This window comes from Artemia sp. Qi Xiang Cuo, chromosome 12 (assembly GCF_049724085.1).
Source record: "Artemia sp. Qi Xiang Cuo chromosome 12, ASM4972408v1, whole genome shotgun sequence".
Classification (NCBI taxonomy): domain Eukaryota; kingdom Metazoa; phylum Arthropoda; class Branchiopoda; order Anostraca; family Artemiidae; genus Artemia; species Artemia sp. Qi Xiang Cuo.
Window position 1 is genome coordinate 57628130 of NC_142805.1, and position 19002 is coordinate 57647131.

At 37.5% G+C, this 19002-nt stretch overlaps 1 protein-coding gene across 1 annotated transcript in view; it reads left to right on the plus strand.

The window, feature by feature from the left end:
• Mcr (macroglobulin complement-related) overlaps positions 1-19002 on the plus strand; it is a 205527-nt gene that overhangs the window by 1132 nt on the left and 185393 nt on the right. The window contains exon 2 of the mRNA XM_089097665.1: positions 13627-13807. Coding sequence (XP_088953791.1) covers positions 13627-13807 — 181 coding nt within the window. The remainder of the gene's footprint in view (positions 1-13626; positions 13808-19002) is intronic.

Genomic DNA, 19002 nt, shown 5'->3' on the forward strand with positions numbered 1-19002 from the left:
TCTGCTTAAAATGAAGTCCAACAAAATTGTTTTCAGCTTCACAACTTTGCTCAATGCTGATTTATAAAGTTTTAAAGATATGCAAATACATTTCCTATTTTTTGAAAATTAACATTGATATGGCTTAAAATACTACTTAAATAACAGGAATTGCATTTTCAGAACTAAAGCCAGAGAAAAAGAATCTTATAACTGAAAATTAAGGTATAATGTTGTTTTGTCAAAACTTCAATAGGTCATGTACCTGTCATGTAGGCAAATTTCAGGGTCCTCTAGAGGGAGAAGGAGAGGAGATAAGTACTTCAAAATACCTTCCCAGGACATATTTTAGCCTATAGACCCATCCCTGAAAGTTTCATTTTCCTAACCTCATCCCTTTCCAAGATAGGTAAAAGTAACTAAAGTAGAATTTTACCTCAATTAATTATATTTCTTCATTTTTTCCCTATTTTCTCCTTAATTTCAAGTCCATTTTGATAATGTAATTTCATTTGAATTGGACTTGTAAGGATTAGACTCAGGACTGGCTTCTCTAATTCAATACAAGCAAATGCTGTATTTTCCACCTTGGACCTAGGCTAATAACCCAGTGGCCAACTACTCAAATCCTATTGCTAAAATAAGGGACAATATAGTGAACAGAGAGGAAGAAAGGGACCTTGGTGTCATCATTGGCAACAGGTTGAGGCTCCACATCCAGAATGTTGTCTACCAAGCAAATTCCATCCTTGGCCTATTAAAAAGGACCATCAGTAGAGGGGCAACAATACTCATAAAAAAATTTTAAGGCTCTTGTTAAACCCCATCTTGATTTTGGATTGTGTCTGGCTGGTCCCTCTTACCAGCAAGATGTAAGGTTCATCAAAAATGTTCAGAGGTGAACAACAACATGCATGAAAAGCCTACAATCAGCTTCAGATGAGGACCACCTCAAGCTACCTACCCTTATCTGCAGATAGATATGTAGTGATATGATGCTGACTTACAGGCACCAATAGGAAAACTCTACCATCTTCATGGGCAGCCACAGTACCAGCCATCATCTCACATGAGGACACTCAAAGGAGCTTCCAAAGTTATGCTCCAGATAAAGAATCCATCAAATGTGTTTTTCAGGAAAAGTAATAAACCACTGGAATGAATTGAAGGACTCTACTGTCAGCACTCCCTCCATCCAGTCTATCAAAAACCAACTTGACAAGGAGTGAGAAAAGAAGCAGTGGAGGTTTGACTGGGAGTCATCAACTCAATAGCACTACAGGCACTAAGGTGATTTGATTTTATCTGAAACACAGCTAGGGGAAACTGGCCCATGATTGGCAGTTTTTTTTATATTTCTTTATGCAGTGATTCAACCAATAGAAAGTTTGCTGAGTACACCAATGCAAAGGTACTCATTGAATGTCATCCTGGAAAAGACATTTGGTTTATGTTTGGCTACCTGACAAAACAAACAGAAAAGTGGCCAGAAAAACATTTTGTTTTCCAGGAAAGTTTTTTGGCTAAACAAGTATAAAAGAATATAATCAGTATAAAAAACTACAGAATCAGCTTCAGTAAGCTTTAAAAAAATATAAAGAGTATTCACTTCAAATTATAAATTGACAGATCAACACTTGAAGGACATTGCCAATCTCCTCAACAGGCAGTTTGCGTCAGCTTTCACCAATGAACCAGATGGCCCTCTTCCTCATGGCCCATCATACTACATCCCTAACCCAATGCCACCTATTCTCCTCGCCCCCCCCTGTTGTCCAAAAGCAACTTGAAGTGCTAGATGTCAATAAGTCTGCCAGTCCTGATAACTTGCACCCAAGACTATTGAAGGAGCTTGCCAAAGAAATTGCACAACCACTATGCAATATATTCCAACTGTTGCTTGACTCAAAAAAGGTACCCATAGACTGGAAGCTCACCCATGTCACCCCAATACTCAAGAAAGGTGACTGCACCAAAGCCAACAACTACAGACCCATCAGTCTAACCTCAGTGGTGGCAAAAACCCTTGAGTGGATTGTAAATGGTGAGATTCTGACACATCTCCATACCAATAATATACTTTCCTCCAACCAGTATGGCTTTCAGCCAGGAAAATTGGTTGAGACCAATTTCCTTGAGACATACAGCATCATAACAGGTCACCTTGAGAAAGGAATCCATGTGGACCTGATTTTACTGGACCTAGTCAAGGCTTTTGACATGGTACCACACAACCATCTCAAATTGAAACTTTTGGCAGCAGGTACCCACGCAGACATGATTGATTGGGTCATGCACTTTCTGACTGGTCAGACTCAGAAGGTTCAACTCCTCAGAGCTAATGACAAGGTTTTCTCTGAACCATGTGATGTTGTAAGTGGAGTCCCCCAGGGTACTGTTTTGGGCCCTACCCTATTCCTCATATACATCAATGATATGGTGAATGGAACAGAAAACAACATCACTCTCTATGGTGATGACTCCAAGCTGTTTGGGCCTGCAAATCAACAAAGTCTGCAGTGTGACCTTTGTAAAATCCAAACATGGGCACAATATTGGCTACTTGAATTCAACACATTGAAGTGCAGTGTCCTTCACTTTGGAAGCAACAACCCCTATCACCAGTATAACATGTCCAATCCCAATTCACTGGCTGACTTAGTACTAAAGACAAGTCCCAAAGAAAGAGATCCAGAAGTGATGATAGATGAACAATTGAAGTTCCACAGCCACTGGCAACAAGCAGTTTCATAAGCAAATTCAAGCCTTGGTCTCCTCAAACACACCATAACCAGCTGCTCCCATACAGTCTTTCTAAGGCTCTATAAGGCTATAGTTAGGCCTGTTCTGGATTTTAGTACATGTCTCACCTCCCCTTCCTATAAGAATGATACCAGTCTAATTGAGGGAGTTCAGAGGCATGCCAAAAAGTGCATAGCTGGCCTATGAGATCTCCCATACAACAAGAGACTGGAACGCATGCAGCTGCCAACACTTATGTTCAGACGCTGCCATTTTGATATGATGCTGACCTACAAGTATAATGCACAACCAAATAACCCCCTTTTTTCCAAACATTAATTAAAAAAACTTTTTCCACATAATAAGTTTTTCAAAGAAAAGTAAAGAACTCCATTAAACAAAAAATCAGCAAAACTAAAATCTAGTAATCTACCAAGCATGAAACTACCACAAATCAGCATTGATAAATAAATGAAACTTAAAATGAACAGAAATTACAATAATTAACCAAGTCAAACTCAAAACAAGCAGAAATTAACATAAGTTTGGTGCAAAACCCCTATGCCTTCCCAAGGCCGGAACAAAATTTGCACTTTACTGAAAAAATATAAATGTTTTTATTTTTATAACTTTAATAAATCAAATAATATTAACATTTTGATTACTAAATATCAGTAGGTTGTACTATATTTGATACTATATTTAATTACTAATATAGTATATATATATTAAACTGACAATGCACTTTCATTTGTATTTTTTCAGTAAAGTGCAAATTTTGTTCTGACCTTGGCAAGGCATAGGGGTTTTTCACCCAAGTTATGTTAATTTCTGCTCGTTTTGAGTTTGACTTGGTTAATTATTGTAATTTCTGTTTGTTTTAAGTTTCATTCATTTATCAATGCTGATTTGTGGTAATTTCACGCTTGGTAGATTATTTGATTTTAGTTTTGCTCATTTTTTGTTTAATGGAGTTCTTTACTTTTCTTTGAAAAACTTATTTTGTGGAAAAAGTTTTTTTAATTAATTTTTATTCATTTTATACTGACATAGTCTTTTCAGGGAAAAAGAAAATAATACTTTAAATCTTTTCATTTTTTAAGACTTTATAGTTTGGCCTGCTATTTGTATGCCAGAGAAAAATTTTCAGCAATTTTTAACAGCATACACCCGTTTAAAAATCTGGACATAAATAGTTCTGTTTAATTTAGTTTCTTAGCTCTTCTGCTCGACCTGTAATGGAAAACTTGATACAATTTGCAAAAAAATCTGTTTACTTTCTTTGATTGCTTGGATACCCTTACACAATTTGGATTTGGTTTATTTTTAAGAGCAGAAGTAGCCCCAAATGTTTGAACATAATACCCTCTTGTTCTTGGGTTACTGCTGAGATGCCTTATTGGGAATTAGAATTATCACAGTGCTTTTCGATTTAATCTTAAGTCAACATTTATTTTTTAAACATATAGAAATTGGTTTGAGGAATACTAAAATCTATTCTATAAATCATATACAACAACTTTATATATAAACCTTATATGCCCCCAGGGCATAACTTACAACTCTTGCACTGAGGGCTCAGAGCGGTTTATCATCCTAAAAGACCTAATTTCCAGAACTTTCAACTACGTTGAACAGAATGGATATCTCAAAATTTTGATTGGATGTTTTTGGGAAAATGGTGGGCGTGAGAGGGGTGTTAGGTGCTATCCAATCACTTTCAACTATTAAAAAAGGCACTAGCCCTTTCAATTTCCAATTGAATGAGCCCTTTTGAAGTTTCTACGACAACGCTTTCAATAAAAACTTTATATGCCCCCAGGGCATAACGTACAAACCATGCCCTGAGGGCTGTGGAGGGAGGAGTTGTCATCCTTAAAGACTTAATTTCCAAAACTTACGTTGAATAAAATGGATATCTCAAAATTTTGATTGGATGTGTTTTGGGAAAAGGTGGGTGAGAGAGGGGGGTTAGTTGCCCTCAAATCACTTTTAACTATTGAAAAGGGTACTAGTCCTTTGAATTTTAAATCGAATGAGCCCTTTTTCAAGTTTCTACAACACAGATTTCAATAAAAACTTATCTGCCCCCAGGGCACAACTTATAATCCTCGCCCTGAGGGTTTTGGGTGAGTGTCCTCCTGAAAAATATGTTTTCTATCTGCAAATCAACTACCCTGATTAAAATGTCTATCTCAAAATTCGGAGTGGATGTGTTTGGGGGAATGATGGGTGTGGGGGGGCTAGTTGCCCTCCAAACACTTTCGACTAATAAAAAGGGCACTAGCCCTTTGAGTTTCCAGTCAAATGAGCTTCTATTGAAGTTTCTACAACAACGCCTTCTTTAACAACCTTGTATACCCCCAGGGCATAGCTTAAAACCCTTGCCTTGAGGGATGTGGGGGAGTGTCCTCCTCAAAAACATATTTTCTATCTGGAAATTAACTATGCTGAACAAAAGGGCTATCTCAAAATTTTGAATGGATGTGTTTGGGGGAATGAAGGGTGTGAGGGGGGGGGGCTGGTTGCACTCAAATCACTTTTGACTATTAAAAAGGGTACTAGCCCTTTGAATTTCCAATCGAATGAGCCTGTTTTGGAGTTTCTACAACAACACCTTCTATGAAAACCTTATATGCCCCCAGGGTATAACTTAAAACCCTTGCCCTGAGGGTTGTGGGGGAGTTTCGTCCTCAAAAACATATTTTCTATCTGGAAATCAACTATGCTGAACAAAATGGCTATCTCAAAATTTTGAATGGATGTGTTTGGGGGAATGATGGGCGTGGGGGAGGGGGCTAGTTGCCCTCCAATCACTTTCGACTATTAAAAAGGGTACTAGCGTTTTGAATTTCCAATTGAATGAGCCTGTTTTGAAGTTTCTATGACGACGCCTTCTATAAAAACCTCTTATGCCCCCAGGGCATAACACAAAACCCTTGCCCTGAGGGTAGTGGGGGAGTGTACTCCTCAAAAACATATTTTCTATCTGGAAATCAACTATGCTGAACGAAATGGCTATCTAAAAATTTTGATTGGATGTGTTTGGGGGAATGATGGGCGTGGAGGGGGCTTGTTGCACTCCAATCACTTTTCGACTATTAAAAAGGGTACTAGCCCTTTGAATTTCCAATTGAATGAGCCTGTTTTGAAGTTTCTATGACAACGCCTTCTATAAAAACCTAATATGCTCCCAGGGTATAACTTAAAACCCTTGCCTGAGGGTTGTGGGGGAGTGTCCTCCTGGACAACATATTTTCTATCTGGAAATCAAGTACGCTGAACAAAATGGCTGTCTCAAAATTTTGATTGGATATGTTTGGGGGAAGGATGGGCTGGGGGGGGGGGCTAGTTGCCCTCCAATCACTTTTGACTATTAGAAAAGGGTACTAGCCCTTTGAATTTCAAATCAAATGAACCTTTCTTGAAGTTTCTACGACAACGCCTTCTATAGAAACCTTATATACTCCCAGGGCATAACTTAAAACCCTTGCCCCGAGGGTTATAGGGAAGTGTCCTCCTCAAAAACATATTTTCTATCTGGAAATCAATTACGCTGGACAAAATGGCTATCTCAAAATTTTGATTGGATGTGTTTGGGGGAATGATGGGCACGGGGGGGGGCCTCCAATCACTTTTGACTATTAAAACTGGCACTAGCCCTTTGAATTTTTAATCAAATGAGCATTTTTTGAAGTTTCTATGACAACACCTTCTATAAAAACCTTATATGCCCCAGGGCATAACTTAAAACCCTTGCCCCGAGGGTTGTGGGGGAGTGTCCTCCTCAAAAAGATATTTTCTATATGGAAATCTACTATGCTGAACAAAATGGCTATATCAAAATTTTGATTGGATGTGTTTGGGGGAATGATGGGCGTGGGGGGGGGTAGTTGCCCTCCAATCACTTTCGACTATTAAAAAGAGCACTAGCTCTTGAATTTCCAATCGAATGAGCCTTTTTTGAAGTTTCTACGACAACGCCTTCTATAAAAACCTTATATGCCCTCAGGGCATAACTTAAAACCCTTTCCCTGTGGGTTGTGGGGGAGTGTCCTCCTCAAAAAGATATTTTCTATCTGGAAATCAACAATGCTGAACAAAATGGCTATCTCAAAATTTTGATTGAATGTGTTTGGGGGAATGATGGGCTGGGGGGGGGGTTAGTTGCCCTCTGATCACCTTCGACTATTAAAAAGGGCATTAGCCACTCCAATTTCCATTCGAATGAGCCCTTTTCGAATTTTCTACGACAACTCCTTCGATACGAAGTGCCTGGGTATGGAAAAAAAAAAAAAAAAAATATTGTGCCCACATCGTTCTTTAATTAGGCAGTGCTAGCGGGCTGCCTATTAAATCCAAACTGTGCGGGTGAAATGAGGCTTCTTTCGAGTAGTCGCCCTCCAATCACTTTCAACTATTAGAAAAGGACACTAGCCCTTTGAATTTCCAGTCGAATGAGCTTTTATTGAAGTTTCTACAACAACGCCTTCTTTTAAAAACTTATATACCCCTTGCCCTGAGGAATGTGGGGAGTGTCCTCCTCAAAAACGTATTTACTATCTTGAAATCAACTATGCTGAACAAAATGGCTATCTCAAAATTTTGATTGGATGTGTTTGGGGGAATGAAGGGCATCAGGGGGGGGGGCTAGGTGCACTCAAATCACTTTCGACTATTGGAAAGGGTACTAGCCCTTTGAATTTCAAATCGAATGAGCCTGTTTTGAAGTTTCTACAACAAGGCCTTCTGTAAAAACCTTATATGCCCCCAGGGCATAACTTAAAACCCTTGCCCTGAGGGTTGTGGGGGAGAGTCTTCTTGAGAAACAAATTTTCTATGTGGAAATCAACTACGCTGAACGAAAGGGCCATCTCAAGATTTTGATTGGATGTGTTGGGGGGATTGATGGGCGGGGGGGTGGGGGCTAGTGGCCCTCCAATCACTTTCGACAATTAAAAAGTGTACTAGCGCTTTGAGTTTCCAATCGAATGAGCCTGTTTTGAAGTTTCTACAACAATGCCTTCTATAAAAATCTCATATGCCCCCAAGGTATAACTTAAAACCCTTGCCCTGAGGGTTGTGGGAGAGTGTCCTCCTCAAAACATATTTTCTATCTGGAAATCAACTATACTGAATGAAATGGCTATCTAAAAATTTTGATTGGATGTGTTAGGGGGAATGTTGGGCGTGGGGGGGCCTAGTTGCCCTCCAATCACATTCTACTATTAAAAAGGGTACTAGCCCTTTGAATTTCCAATCGAATGAGCCTGTTTGAAGTTTCTACGACAATGCCTTCTATAAAAACCTTTTATGCCCCTAGGGTATAACTTAAAACCCTTGCCCTGAGGGTTGTGGGGAGTGTCCTCCTCAAAAATATATTTTATATGTGGAAATTAACTACGCTGAAAGAAATTGCTATCTAATAGTTGGTTGTGGCGGGGTTGGAGGGCCGGAGGGGTGGGCGGGGGGGGCTTGATGCCATTTAGACACATTTAACTATTAAAGCGGGCACTATCCCTTTGAATTTCCAATCGAATGAGCCCGTTATGAAGTTTCTACGACAATGCTTTCTATAAAAACCTTTTATGCCCCTAGGGTATAACTTAAAACCCTTGCCCTGAGGGTTGTGGGGAGTGTCCTCCTCGAAAACATATTTTCTATCTGGAAATCAACTACGCTGGACAAAATGGCTATCTCAAACTTTTGATTGGATGTGTTGGGGGGAATGATGGGTGGGGGGGGGGGCTAGTTGCCCTCGAATCACTTTCGACAATTAAAAAGGGAAAGATCACTTTGAATTTCCAATCGTATGAGCCTTTTTTGAAGTTTCTACGACAACGCCTTCTATAAAAACCTTATATGCCCTCAGGGCATAACTTAAAACCATTGCCCTGTGGGTTGTTGGGGAGTGTCCACCTCAAAAAGATATTTTCTATTTGTAAATCAACTACGCTTAACAAAATGGCTATCTCAAAATTTTGTTTGGACGTATTGTGGGCATTGAGGGGCGTGGGGGGGGGGTAGTTGCCCTCCAAACACTTTCGACTATTAAAAAGGGCACTAGCCACTCCAATTTCCAATCGAATGAGCCCTTTTCGAAGTTTCTGCAACGACTCCTTTGATACGAAGTGCCTGGGTATGGAGAAAAAACAAAAAAACAACACATTGTGCCCGCATTGTTCTGTACTTAGGCTGTGCTAGCACGCTGCCTATGATTCAAGTCAGCACCATACAAGAAGACACTCACAAAAGCTGTCAAAACATTCTGTCAATACACAAACACAGCAACACTTCTTCTCCAAGCGTGTTGTCAATGATTGGAATAGCCTTCAAGCTGAAATGCTGACTGCACCCACGGCTGCGTCCTTCAAGTCCAGACTGGACAAGGTATGGAATGACAAGCCATGGCAATATAAGTAGGACTATCTGTCCCACTCAACTACCAACTGATGCCAACTTCATCATAATGAGTGTCTTGCTAGGAGGCTGATGCTCCTTTGGGCTTAAATCGCATCTCTCCAGCAGACCTCTCTTATGGCGTGTCACTGGGCCCAAACGCAGTGACGAAATTTTGCCATCATTGACCCGGAGCACAACAGATCCAGTATGGACCTTAATTTTCACTCCAAAGTGCAAATTAAGGTAATTAAGGTAACATTAAAAGTAAGCCATTCTGCTAATCTTGATGTTCCACCAGCAACTGTTGGTGGTGGCAGTTTCATTTCAACTTCTGTCTTTTAGACACTAGCTATCTTGTCAATTAGCACAGAATCCCTAACTCCAGTCTTCTTCAGAAATTCGATCTCAAGCTCTTCAGTTGCTACTTCATTGGTAATATAGTGAACAGGATTCTGTTTTTTGTATTAAGCTCAACCAGAATCGAATCACCAGTCTTGTCATTCCTCAGTCTTGAATTGGAAGTTGCTGGTAGTTAACTTGTCTTCAATGTCCATACTAGAGTGAACTGTTGTTGTATACAGGCTCACCTATGTCAGAACTGTCACTCCAATTGCAACTCTTGTTACAAGGCACATATCCATTGCTTTTTAATCTTTGTTTCTCTAACTTTCTTCCTTTCCAAGACTAGGTGTTTCTTGTTAGATCAGCTTTTTGTCTCAGCAGAAATGCATTCTTTCAGAGGGGTGTCAGTGAACACTTCTTACTTCTCTGTATTTTTTTCCTGTTAATTTTATGATGAGCCTTTTGGGAAGGGGTTTGTGTTGACAATCTCTTTGAACAAATAATGTGCTAACCTTTGCTCCTCAATTAGAGATAAAACTTATGTTACATCCTTATTGGGGTTTATGTTAAAGGAGGAGTGTAAATGTGCCACAGGACTTGCAGTTGGCATAGCAACATCACTGGTGAGTGCTTTACTAGATCTGGTTGGAAGTCTATTGGAGACCTGATAAAAGGACCTCATAATCCTTGAAGACTATCATATTCCCTAGATGGAAACAACTGTCTCTTGTAGGGAAACGTCAAGCTACCTTTATCTCAACCTTCATCAGCCACTGAACCAAAATCATCAATCCATAAATATCTGATCAATGAAAATAATTACTGAAAGACAAATAATAGTAAATCCAACTAACACACCAAGAGAAAGAGCACCGTGGCATTCAATAAAAAATAACTAATTTTTCAACAAATAATTTTAAAACTTATTTTTGAAAAGAAGCTGCCTATTGGACTCCCTGATCTTCTCCAGGAGACTCTTCCATTCCTCTACTCCTGCATTTTTCACTGCAGGTTTGCCTCTTGTTAATATGCACATCTCACTACTTAGTAGGTTTGCACCATATGTACCATAATCATGGAAAAACGAATTAATTTAATAATAAAATTAAGTAATAAAATATTAACATATTAATTAATAAAAACATAGTATTTCCTGAATCTAGGGGTCTTGCATCCTTTTAACAGATAAAGCAAATAATGATTCATAATAACTTGATTTCATCACAACTCAAAAGTTCCTAATACATGCAGATTTTATTTTGGATAACTTATCCTCTTCAGTAACTCAAAGTTATTATAATAGATTTCACAACCATAGGGTAAATACAATTCAATTAAAGCATAATAAATAATCTTCTAAGTAGCAACTGCCAGAAAATGTTTCAATTTCCTCAGTATTTCTACCCCTGTGGCCAATTTACTAGACAGGGTTTCAGAATACCACTAAGCACTCAAATTCCTTAAAACCATGATACTTGCATTCAAAACCTTGCAAACCACCAAGGATAAGCTTAGAAATATTATTCGTAATTTTATTGATTCTGAAAAAATCATATAGCTTGATTTATCTGGGATAGAAAACTTGATGATGAAAGTAGTTTCAGATTTGTCATTTTTCTATTTGCTGTTTCTGGAGCTAAAAAAGAATCTTCCTGAAAATCTAATGCTGGATTATCAACAAATACACTTGTTATAGCTTCTGGTGAGGAGAATTATGTGTCAAAATATATAAAAAACAACAAAAGTTCAAGGACCAAGCCTTGGAGAACACAATAAAGTAGCAGATACACTTTACTACTTGTGTCACTAAGAGGAGTTTTGTAATGTGTTGTAATTACTTCTCAGCTAGAAACTGCAAAACATGTATTTGATTACCATTTCTGAACCATACAGAGAAATTCTGAAATCTTAATTTTTTCCTTAAGATGATAATGTTTTTAAAATGATAATCAAGCTACAAAAAAGGACACTCATTTAGTAGTTCCTTTCTTGTTGTTTACAGAATTTGCGGAAAAAAGCGGAAAAAAGGGCTTGACCCTTAACTAGGAAGCAGGGTCACAGTCAAATAATAAAAGAGGGGAAACACCCTGCTTTTGGTGTTTCTAGACTTCCTACCTTAAAAAGAAGAAGAAGCCATTAAAAGTTACAATACCTATATGCTGCTTTCTGTTTTTTATTTGAGTAGGAATACCATTAGCTGAATTCCTTATATATGCATACCATTGGATAATCAGCTCACTATCATGAGGGGGATGATTAGGTCAAGGCTGTACTCAGGATTTTTTTTCGGAGGAGGTTTTACTAAAAAAAAATTTTTTGGGGGGTTTTCACAAAAAAACTAAAAAAACGGCATACAAAATTTGTTTATATCCATTTTCGTTACGTATTTACGAGTCAGACAATCATTTCCGGGGGGGGGGGGTCAAACCCCTCTACCCCCCCCATCTGGGTATGGCCTTGAATTAGGTTATAGTGCATGAAGTTAAGAAACTAATTTCTTTGACCACATAGTCTCTCCACTTACAATTAAAATGAAATGAAAATTTAGAAAACTAGGTATAACTTTTCAATAAGATAATGATAAAATAACAGAATAAGAAAGAATTTTCGGGAAATATAGCCCCCTAAAATGTAATTTCCAACTTAGGCTATCATTTGTAATATCATCTCTGTATATATATATATATATATATATATATATATATATATATATATATATATATATATATATATATATATATATATATATATATATATATATATATATATATATATATATATATATATATATATATATATATATATATATATATATATATATATATATATATATATATACATACATACATACATACATACACATATATATATATATATATATATATATATATATATATATATATATATATATATATATATATATATATATATATATATATATATATATATATATATATATATATATATATATATATATATATATATATATATATATATATATATATATATATATATATATATATATATATATATATATATATATATATATATATATATATATATATATATATATATATGTATATATCTATATATATATATTTATATATGGATGTTTAATATTTGGTTTTCACTAAGCAGCTCATAAGACCACCTATGCCTTTAGTTGTCAAAAGATAAACAGCTGCCTATGTTTAGCAAAACTAGAAGTAGCTACTGGTGAGACACAAGTCAAATCATCAGGATGGGCAAAGAACACCTCCCTTAATATCTGTGGTGTTTAGCCCTTCCCTAGAATCAAGAGATGTGGAGAGCATAAAATAATACTTAGTTGTTATGTTGAAAAGGTCACTATGATGTCTATATCAACCTTGGAGAAGCTTTGGTAAAGATCACTGAATAGGCTGCCACCAAGAGGCATCATTGGAAGACCTAAATCTTAAGTATTTTTGTTGGAATACTCTGTATAGAGTGTACTCAAAAAATTAAATACTCTGTATAGAGTCTACTCCACAAAACTAAATATTGTGTATAGAGTCTACTCAACAATGTAGTCTACTACACTCTGTATAGAGTCTACTCCAAAAAACTAAATGCTCTGTATAGAGTCTAATCCACAAAACTCTCTGTATAGAGTCTAATCCATGAAACTCTATGTATGACAACCACCTTTGTCACTGACTGGCGTCCACCATATTTGCCCTTCCCAAGGCTGTATCCAGGGGGTATTATGATTTGATGTTTCAGTACCCAGGATTCTGATTTTTGAATTATCAACTTGGTGAAGGCAAATAAAGACTTGATAGCCTTGGCTAATTAGAGTAAAGACAAGACAGATAGTTTCTGTTAAAGGTAAATCTGGCTTAAAGTTTGGGGGAAGGGGGGTGACTCTCCCCCCGAATTGTTTGTCTGACTCATAAAAACTAACAAAAATGCTTATAAACAGATTTTTGATTCATTTCTAACAGTTTTTTACCGCTACCCCCCCCCCCCCAAAAAAAAGAAAAGAAAAATAACCCTCTCTGAAAAAATCCTGAGTACAGCCCTGGCCCTTCCCCATGACTCCATAATGTTCTATTACTGTCAAGTGTGATTTAAGGTCAGTAAGCTATACATGTTAATATATTTAGGTGTAAAAAGCTTGTAAATTTTATTCCCTTCCAGGACATATTTTATAATTGCAAGTAATGTTGTGAGGCCAAACCAACTGTACCGAATTGGAGTCTCATTGATCTCATACCCTTATCCATTATCAGTGAGAGCATCCTTGCTGCGTAATGGTGTTGACATTGGTTCTGCAACCCAAGAAGTGAGACCTGGAGTCCCTGAATCGCTCATCATCAAGGTAGCCTTTTTAATGTTGTGTCCTACTTCAGATTTATTTTAATTGAACAATGTTCTTGTTTAATGTCAATTTCTTTATTTGTCTTCAGCCTAGTGAAAAGAAAGTATTATTTAGGACTGAGTTGGCAAGAAAATAGCTTAGAAATATAGGTGCAAGGGGGGGCTTTCTGTATTCTCTTTTGTGTCTAGGTATGGTTCAGGAGAAGAGTGGATAATTATTTCTGACTAGAAGGAATTTATTTCTTATTCTTTTTTTAACATACTGACAGGTTTTGGCATCACAAGATTGGAACTTCAGCTCTCAGACACATTAAGATGACTTTCACTGGCGCATGCTTGGAAAGTTGGTATAGGGGGAGGGAGTTAGATAAACATAAAAGAAAACGGACAAATTACGTAAAGAGTGTAAGAAATTATGGGTAAAGTTATAGTGAAGGGAGAGGGGTTCGAAGATTAGGTAAAAAAGCCATTTTTCAATGTTTACTCTTACCATAAAAGCTACAGGTGATCATGGTAAGCTGCCCTAAATTAAAATCAAATGGGACATCCTATATACTGGATTGTTTAAGGATCTGTGCTTATTCATCTTTTTGCAGCTGTTTAATGATGTTCTTATTTCTATTTCCTTTGAATTGCATAGTACTCCACTGACTACTACTGCTGACAACTCACTGTAGCACCACGCCACCTAAGGGAAACACAGCTATGCACGCTCCCCCTCTATCCAAATTTATTCAAAGCCTCCCTCTTTACACCCTCCCAAGAGGTCTGCCTCGTCCTGTCTATTTTCAAATACTATGCCTGAAAGGGTTCTAGGCCTTCCCCCTGAAAATAACCCCCGTGGAAAATTTGGTTTTTCAAATTTGAGAATTTTATTTGAGTTTTTTTTTCGTTAAAAATTGCCAAGGAAAGGGAAAAAGAGGACTTTACACACCATAAGTATCTTAGAGACTTAGAAAAAACCTCAAATCCATTTTTGTTAAAAAGACTTCCAGATGAACATTTGCAGTTTTTGGCAGTAGCGGACGCCAAATTAAAAAAAAAGAAAGAAAAGAAAAGAAGAAAAGAAAAGAAGAAAAGAAAAGAAAAGAAGAAAAAAAAGAAGTAAAGAAAAGAAGAAAAAAAAGAAGTAAAGAAAAGAAGAAAAAAAGAAGAAAAGAAGAAAACATATGGCACCAAAAAGTGTAAGAAGGTTTGGCTTTCCTTTGAAAGGATAGCTGGCTTTGGGAACCAACAAATTCTTATTGTTTAAGTTTTTACAGACGAAAGTGTTGTCAAATTCTACGACTTTTTTTTTGTCTTCCAAGTGTAAAAACTACCACAAATCACCATTAATAAATAAATGAAGTCCAAGACGATCAGAAATTACAGTAGATAATTTAGTCAACTCAAAACGAGCAACAATTGAAAGGAGTTTCGTTTTTGGCTTAGTGGAACTCTTTACTATTCTTTGACGAACTTGTTTTGTGGAAAACGTTTTTTAAATTTAATTCTGTTGGTTTTTTATTGGCATAGTCTTTTTCATAGAAAAAAAATATTTTACATCTTTTTCTTTTTTTTCTATTAGACGCCACCAAACAGCCGCCTGGAGGTGGTATTTTCCTGGAGAATATTTCTCGAGTTTTTTTTTTCCGCGGGGGATATTTTCCACGGTTTTTTTTTCGGGGAGGTGTTTTCTGGGGGAGGGGGGAGTTTAAACGCCGACCACCGTCTGAAAGGTATTATTTCACAAATCCTCTACATCAGCTATTGATGGCTGCTAATTTGAATATCTATTTCAGACTTTCAGCAAAGTTTTATTGAATCTTGAAGATTTTCTCATTGACTGATCACTGATTTTGTTACTGACCAAACACATTTTATCGCTATTTTCTACTGTAGATGGTTACTATAATGTGCTTGCATAGTCCACACGTCTATCAGGAGAAGCATTTTGTAAAGAGTCTTGTTGGAGTTTTGAGAGCTCCAGCTTTAGTGCAAATTCAGCCCACTAACAACCTTCTACTGAGGGAGGCTAACTTTAAGAAATCACGTATACGAGGTGGTGCATGCCAAGCATGGTAGAAGTGTGCATCACACTTTGGGCTCCTAGATATGTACCAGGTGGCTGAAAGTGGAAGACCTCTTGGCATCTACTCCACCTTTTTGGTAGTCTCCTTATGCAACCCTTTTGGGGCTGCATTTCTCTGCTTAGGACTGAAACAAACTATGAGTCTTTGCAATAATGATTAATTAACCCTTCAGCATAAAAAAACGTAAAAATTCGTTACCATTTAATGGAACCTAAAGACTGCAGGCAATCTCTAGTAAAAAATACGTGCTTGCATTAAAAAAAATTATAGTCTCTTGTAAGAATCTGAAAACATGCAACTCTGATTATAAGAATACCCTCGAGAAGTACTCGTTGCAATTACTTGGTAATAACATCAGATGATTGTTTAAGATTAGTGATTAACTGGGTGTTGCTGATACTTACTAATTATGGAAAGTGAGATATAAAATGTCCCGAGTCTACAATTGCTCATTAAAGTCCATAGGATCAATCATACGCGATTTTCATAAAGATCCATGCTTGGAAGGCGCCAACTTTCAGAAATAAAGTACACCAGGTGGCGCGTGCCAACGCTTGGCAAAAATCTGCCAAGCGTTGTGGGGAATGTGCCAGGCGTGGTGCAACTTTACGGCACACGTGGCGCTCACAGATGTACTCCAGCTCATGTAAACTGGGTGGCCTCTCGGGATCTATCTCTGTAGGATCAAAAACTGCGCCAAGAAACAACAAGCTCATTGCTCTGACTCATTGCATCTGTATGTTAATCTCTTGTATATTATTAAAATAAAAAAATTAAGTTTTTTCAACTGAAAGGAAGGAGCAGCATTAAACTTAAAACGAACAGAAATTATTATGTATATGAGGGGATCGCCCCCTCCTCAATACCTCGCTCTACGCTAAAGTTCGAATTTTGCCCAATTCTTTAAGAATGACTCCTGACTCACAAAGGCAGTTTAATTAGAATCAAAAGCTCTTTTAAAAGTACTAAAACAAGCTTCAGCGTAAAGAACGCGGTATTGAGGAGGGGGCGACCCCTCATGTACATAATAATTTCTGTTCGTTTTAAGTTTTAATGTTGCTCCTTACTTTCAGTTCAAAAAAGTTGTTTTTTTATTTAATTTCTTATCGTTTTTTAAAATAATGCTGGGAAATCCGGCTCCCCCTCCATGGAAAATTGCCTTTCCCTTTGGAAAGATTCTCCCACGTAATCCCCCTCCCCCCTTCACCAAAAAAATCCCCCTTGAAAACGTCTGTATACAAACATCTTCCCAATAACCAATACTATATGTATAAGTAAAGAACGATGCTGGCACAAAGTATTATTTTTTTGTTGTTTTTTTTTCCATACCAGGGCACTTCGTATCGAATGAGTTGTCGTAGAAACCTCGAAAATGGCTCATTCGATTAGAAATTGGAGTGACTATTGCCCTTTTTAATAATTGAAAGTGATTGGAAGGCAACTAACACCCCCTCACGTCCATCATTCCAATCACATTCAATCAAAATTTTGAGATAACCATTTTGTTCAGCGTAGTTGATTTCCGGATAGAAAAAATGTTTTAAGGAGGACACACCCCCACAACCCTCAGGGCAAGGGTTTTAAGTTATACCTTGGCGGCATATAAGAACGATGTTGGCACAATGTGTTATTTATTATTTTTTCCTTTAGACCACGACACTTTGTATTAAAAGAATTGTCGTAGAAAATTTGAAAGGGGCTCATACTATTGGAAATTGGAGTAACTTGTGCCCTTTATAATATTCCAAAGGGATTTTAAGGATATTAACACCTAATGCACGCCCCCCAAATCCTAAACTATATCCAATCAAATTTTTGAGATAGCGATTTGGTTTAGCGTAGTTGATTTTCAAATATAAATTATGTTTTTGAGGAGGAAACTCCCCCACAGCAATCAGGGCAAGGGTTGTAAGTTATGCCCTGGGGGCATATAAGGTTTTTATTGAAAGAGTTATCGGAAAAATTTCAAAAAAGGCTAATTCGATTGGCAATTCAAAGGGCTATTGCCCTTTTTAATATTCGAAAGTAATTGAAGGGAAACTGACCCCCCTCTCACGCCCAGCTTTTCTCCAAACACATCCAATACAAATATTGAGATAGCCATTTTTTTCATTGTAGTTTTACGTTCTGGAAATTAGGTCTTTGAAGATGACCCCCCCCCCCCACAGCCCTCAGGGGAAGGGGTGTAAGTTATGCCCTGGGGGCAGATATGGTTTTTATAGAACGCGTTGTCGTAGAAACTCGATTGGAAATTGAAATGGCTAGTGCCCCTTTTAATATTCAAAAGTGATCGGAGGGCAACAAACACCCCTTCTATGCCCAACATTTCCTCTAATAGATCCAGTCAAAAATTTGAGATAGCCATTATGTTCAACGCAGTTGAAAAATCAAGAAATTATACCTTTGAGCAGGACACTCCCCCACAGTCTTCAGGGCAGAGGTTATAAGTTATGCCCTGGGGGCATATAAGGTTTTTATTGAAATCTTTGTCGTAGAAACTTGAAAAAGGGCTCATTCGAATAGTCGAAAGTGATTGAGGGCAACTAATCACTTTTCCCAAACACAACGCCCACTATTTTCCCAAACACATCCAATCAAAATTTTGAGATATCCATTTTGTTCAAAGTAGTTGAACTACTACTACTACTACTAGCAACTCACCGCAGCACCAAGCCGCCTGAGGCCGACCCATCTATACACACTTCTTCTCCGACCCATTTTACTCAGACTCCGTTTTTACACGCCCCCCCACGAATTTTCCGTTTCCTTTAAATCTGTTTTATGACGTCTTCCCACCCCGGAAGATGACTGCCTGCTTTCCATTCAGCACCAGACGGTTGGCCAAAAAGAGCAATCTTCGGCAATCTGTCATCCTTCATCCGCACAACGTGCCCTAACCACCTCAACCTTTCTTTCAATTATCAAACAGTTCGTGGTAACGAACTGTAAGTAAGGAGCGACCCGGCTCAATGGTAACCGAAACTCTAAAAAACGGAATTTTGGTACCAATAGATACATCAAAAGAATCAGATTTTAATTCTGATTTCAAATATATAAATTTCATCAAGTTTAATCTTACCTATCAAAAGTTACGCGCCTGAGAAAATTTGGCTGATTTTCAAAA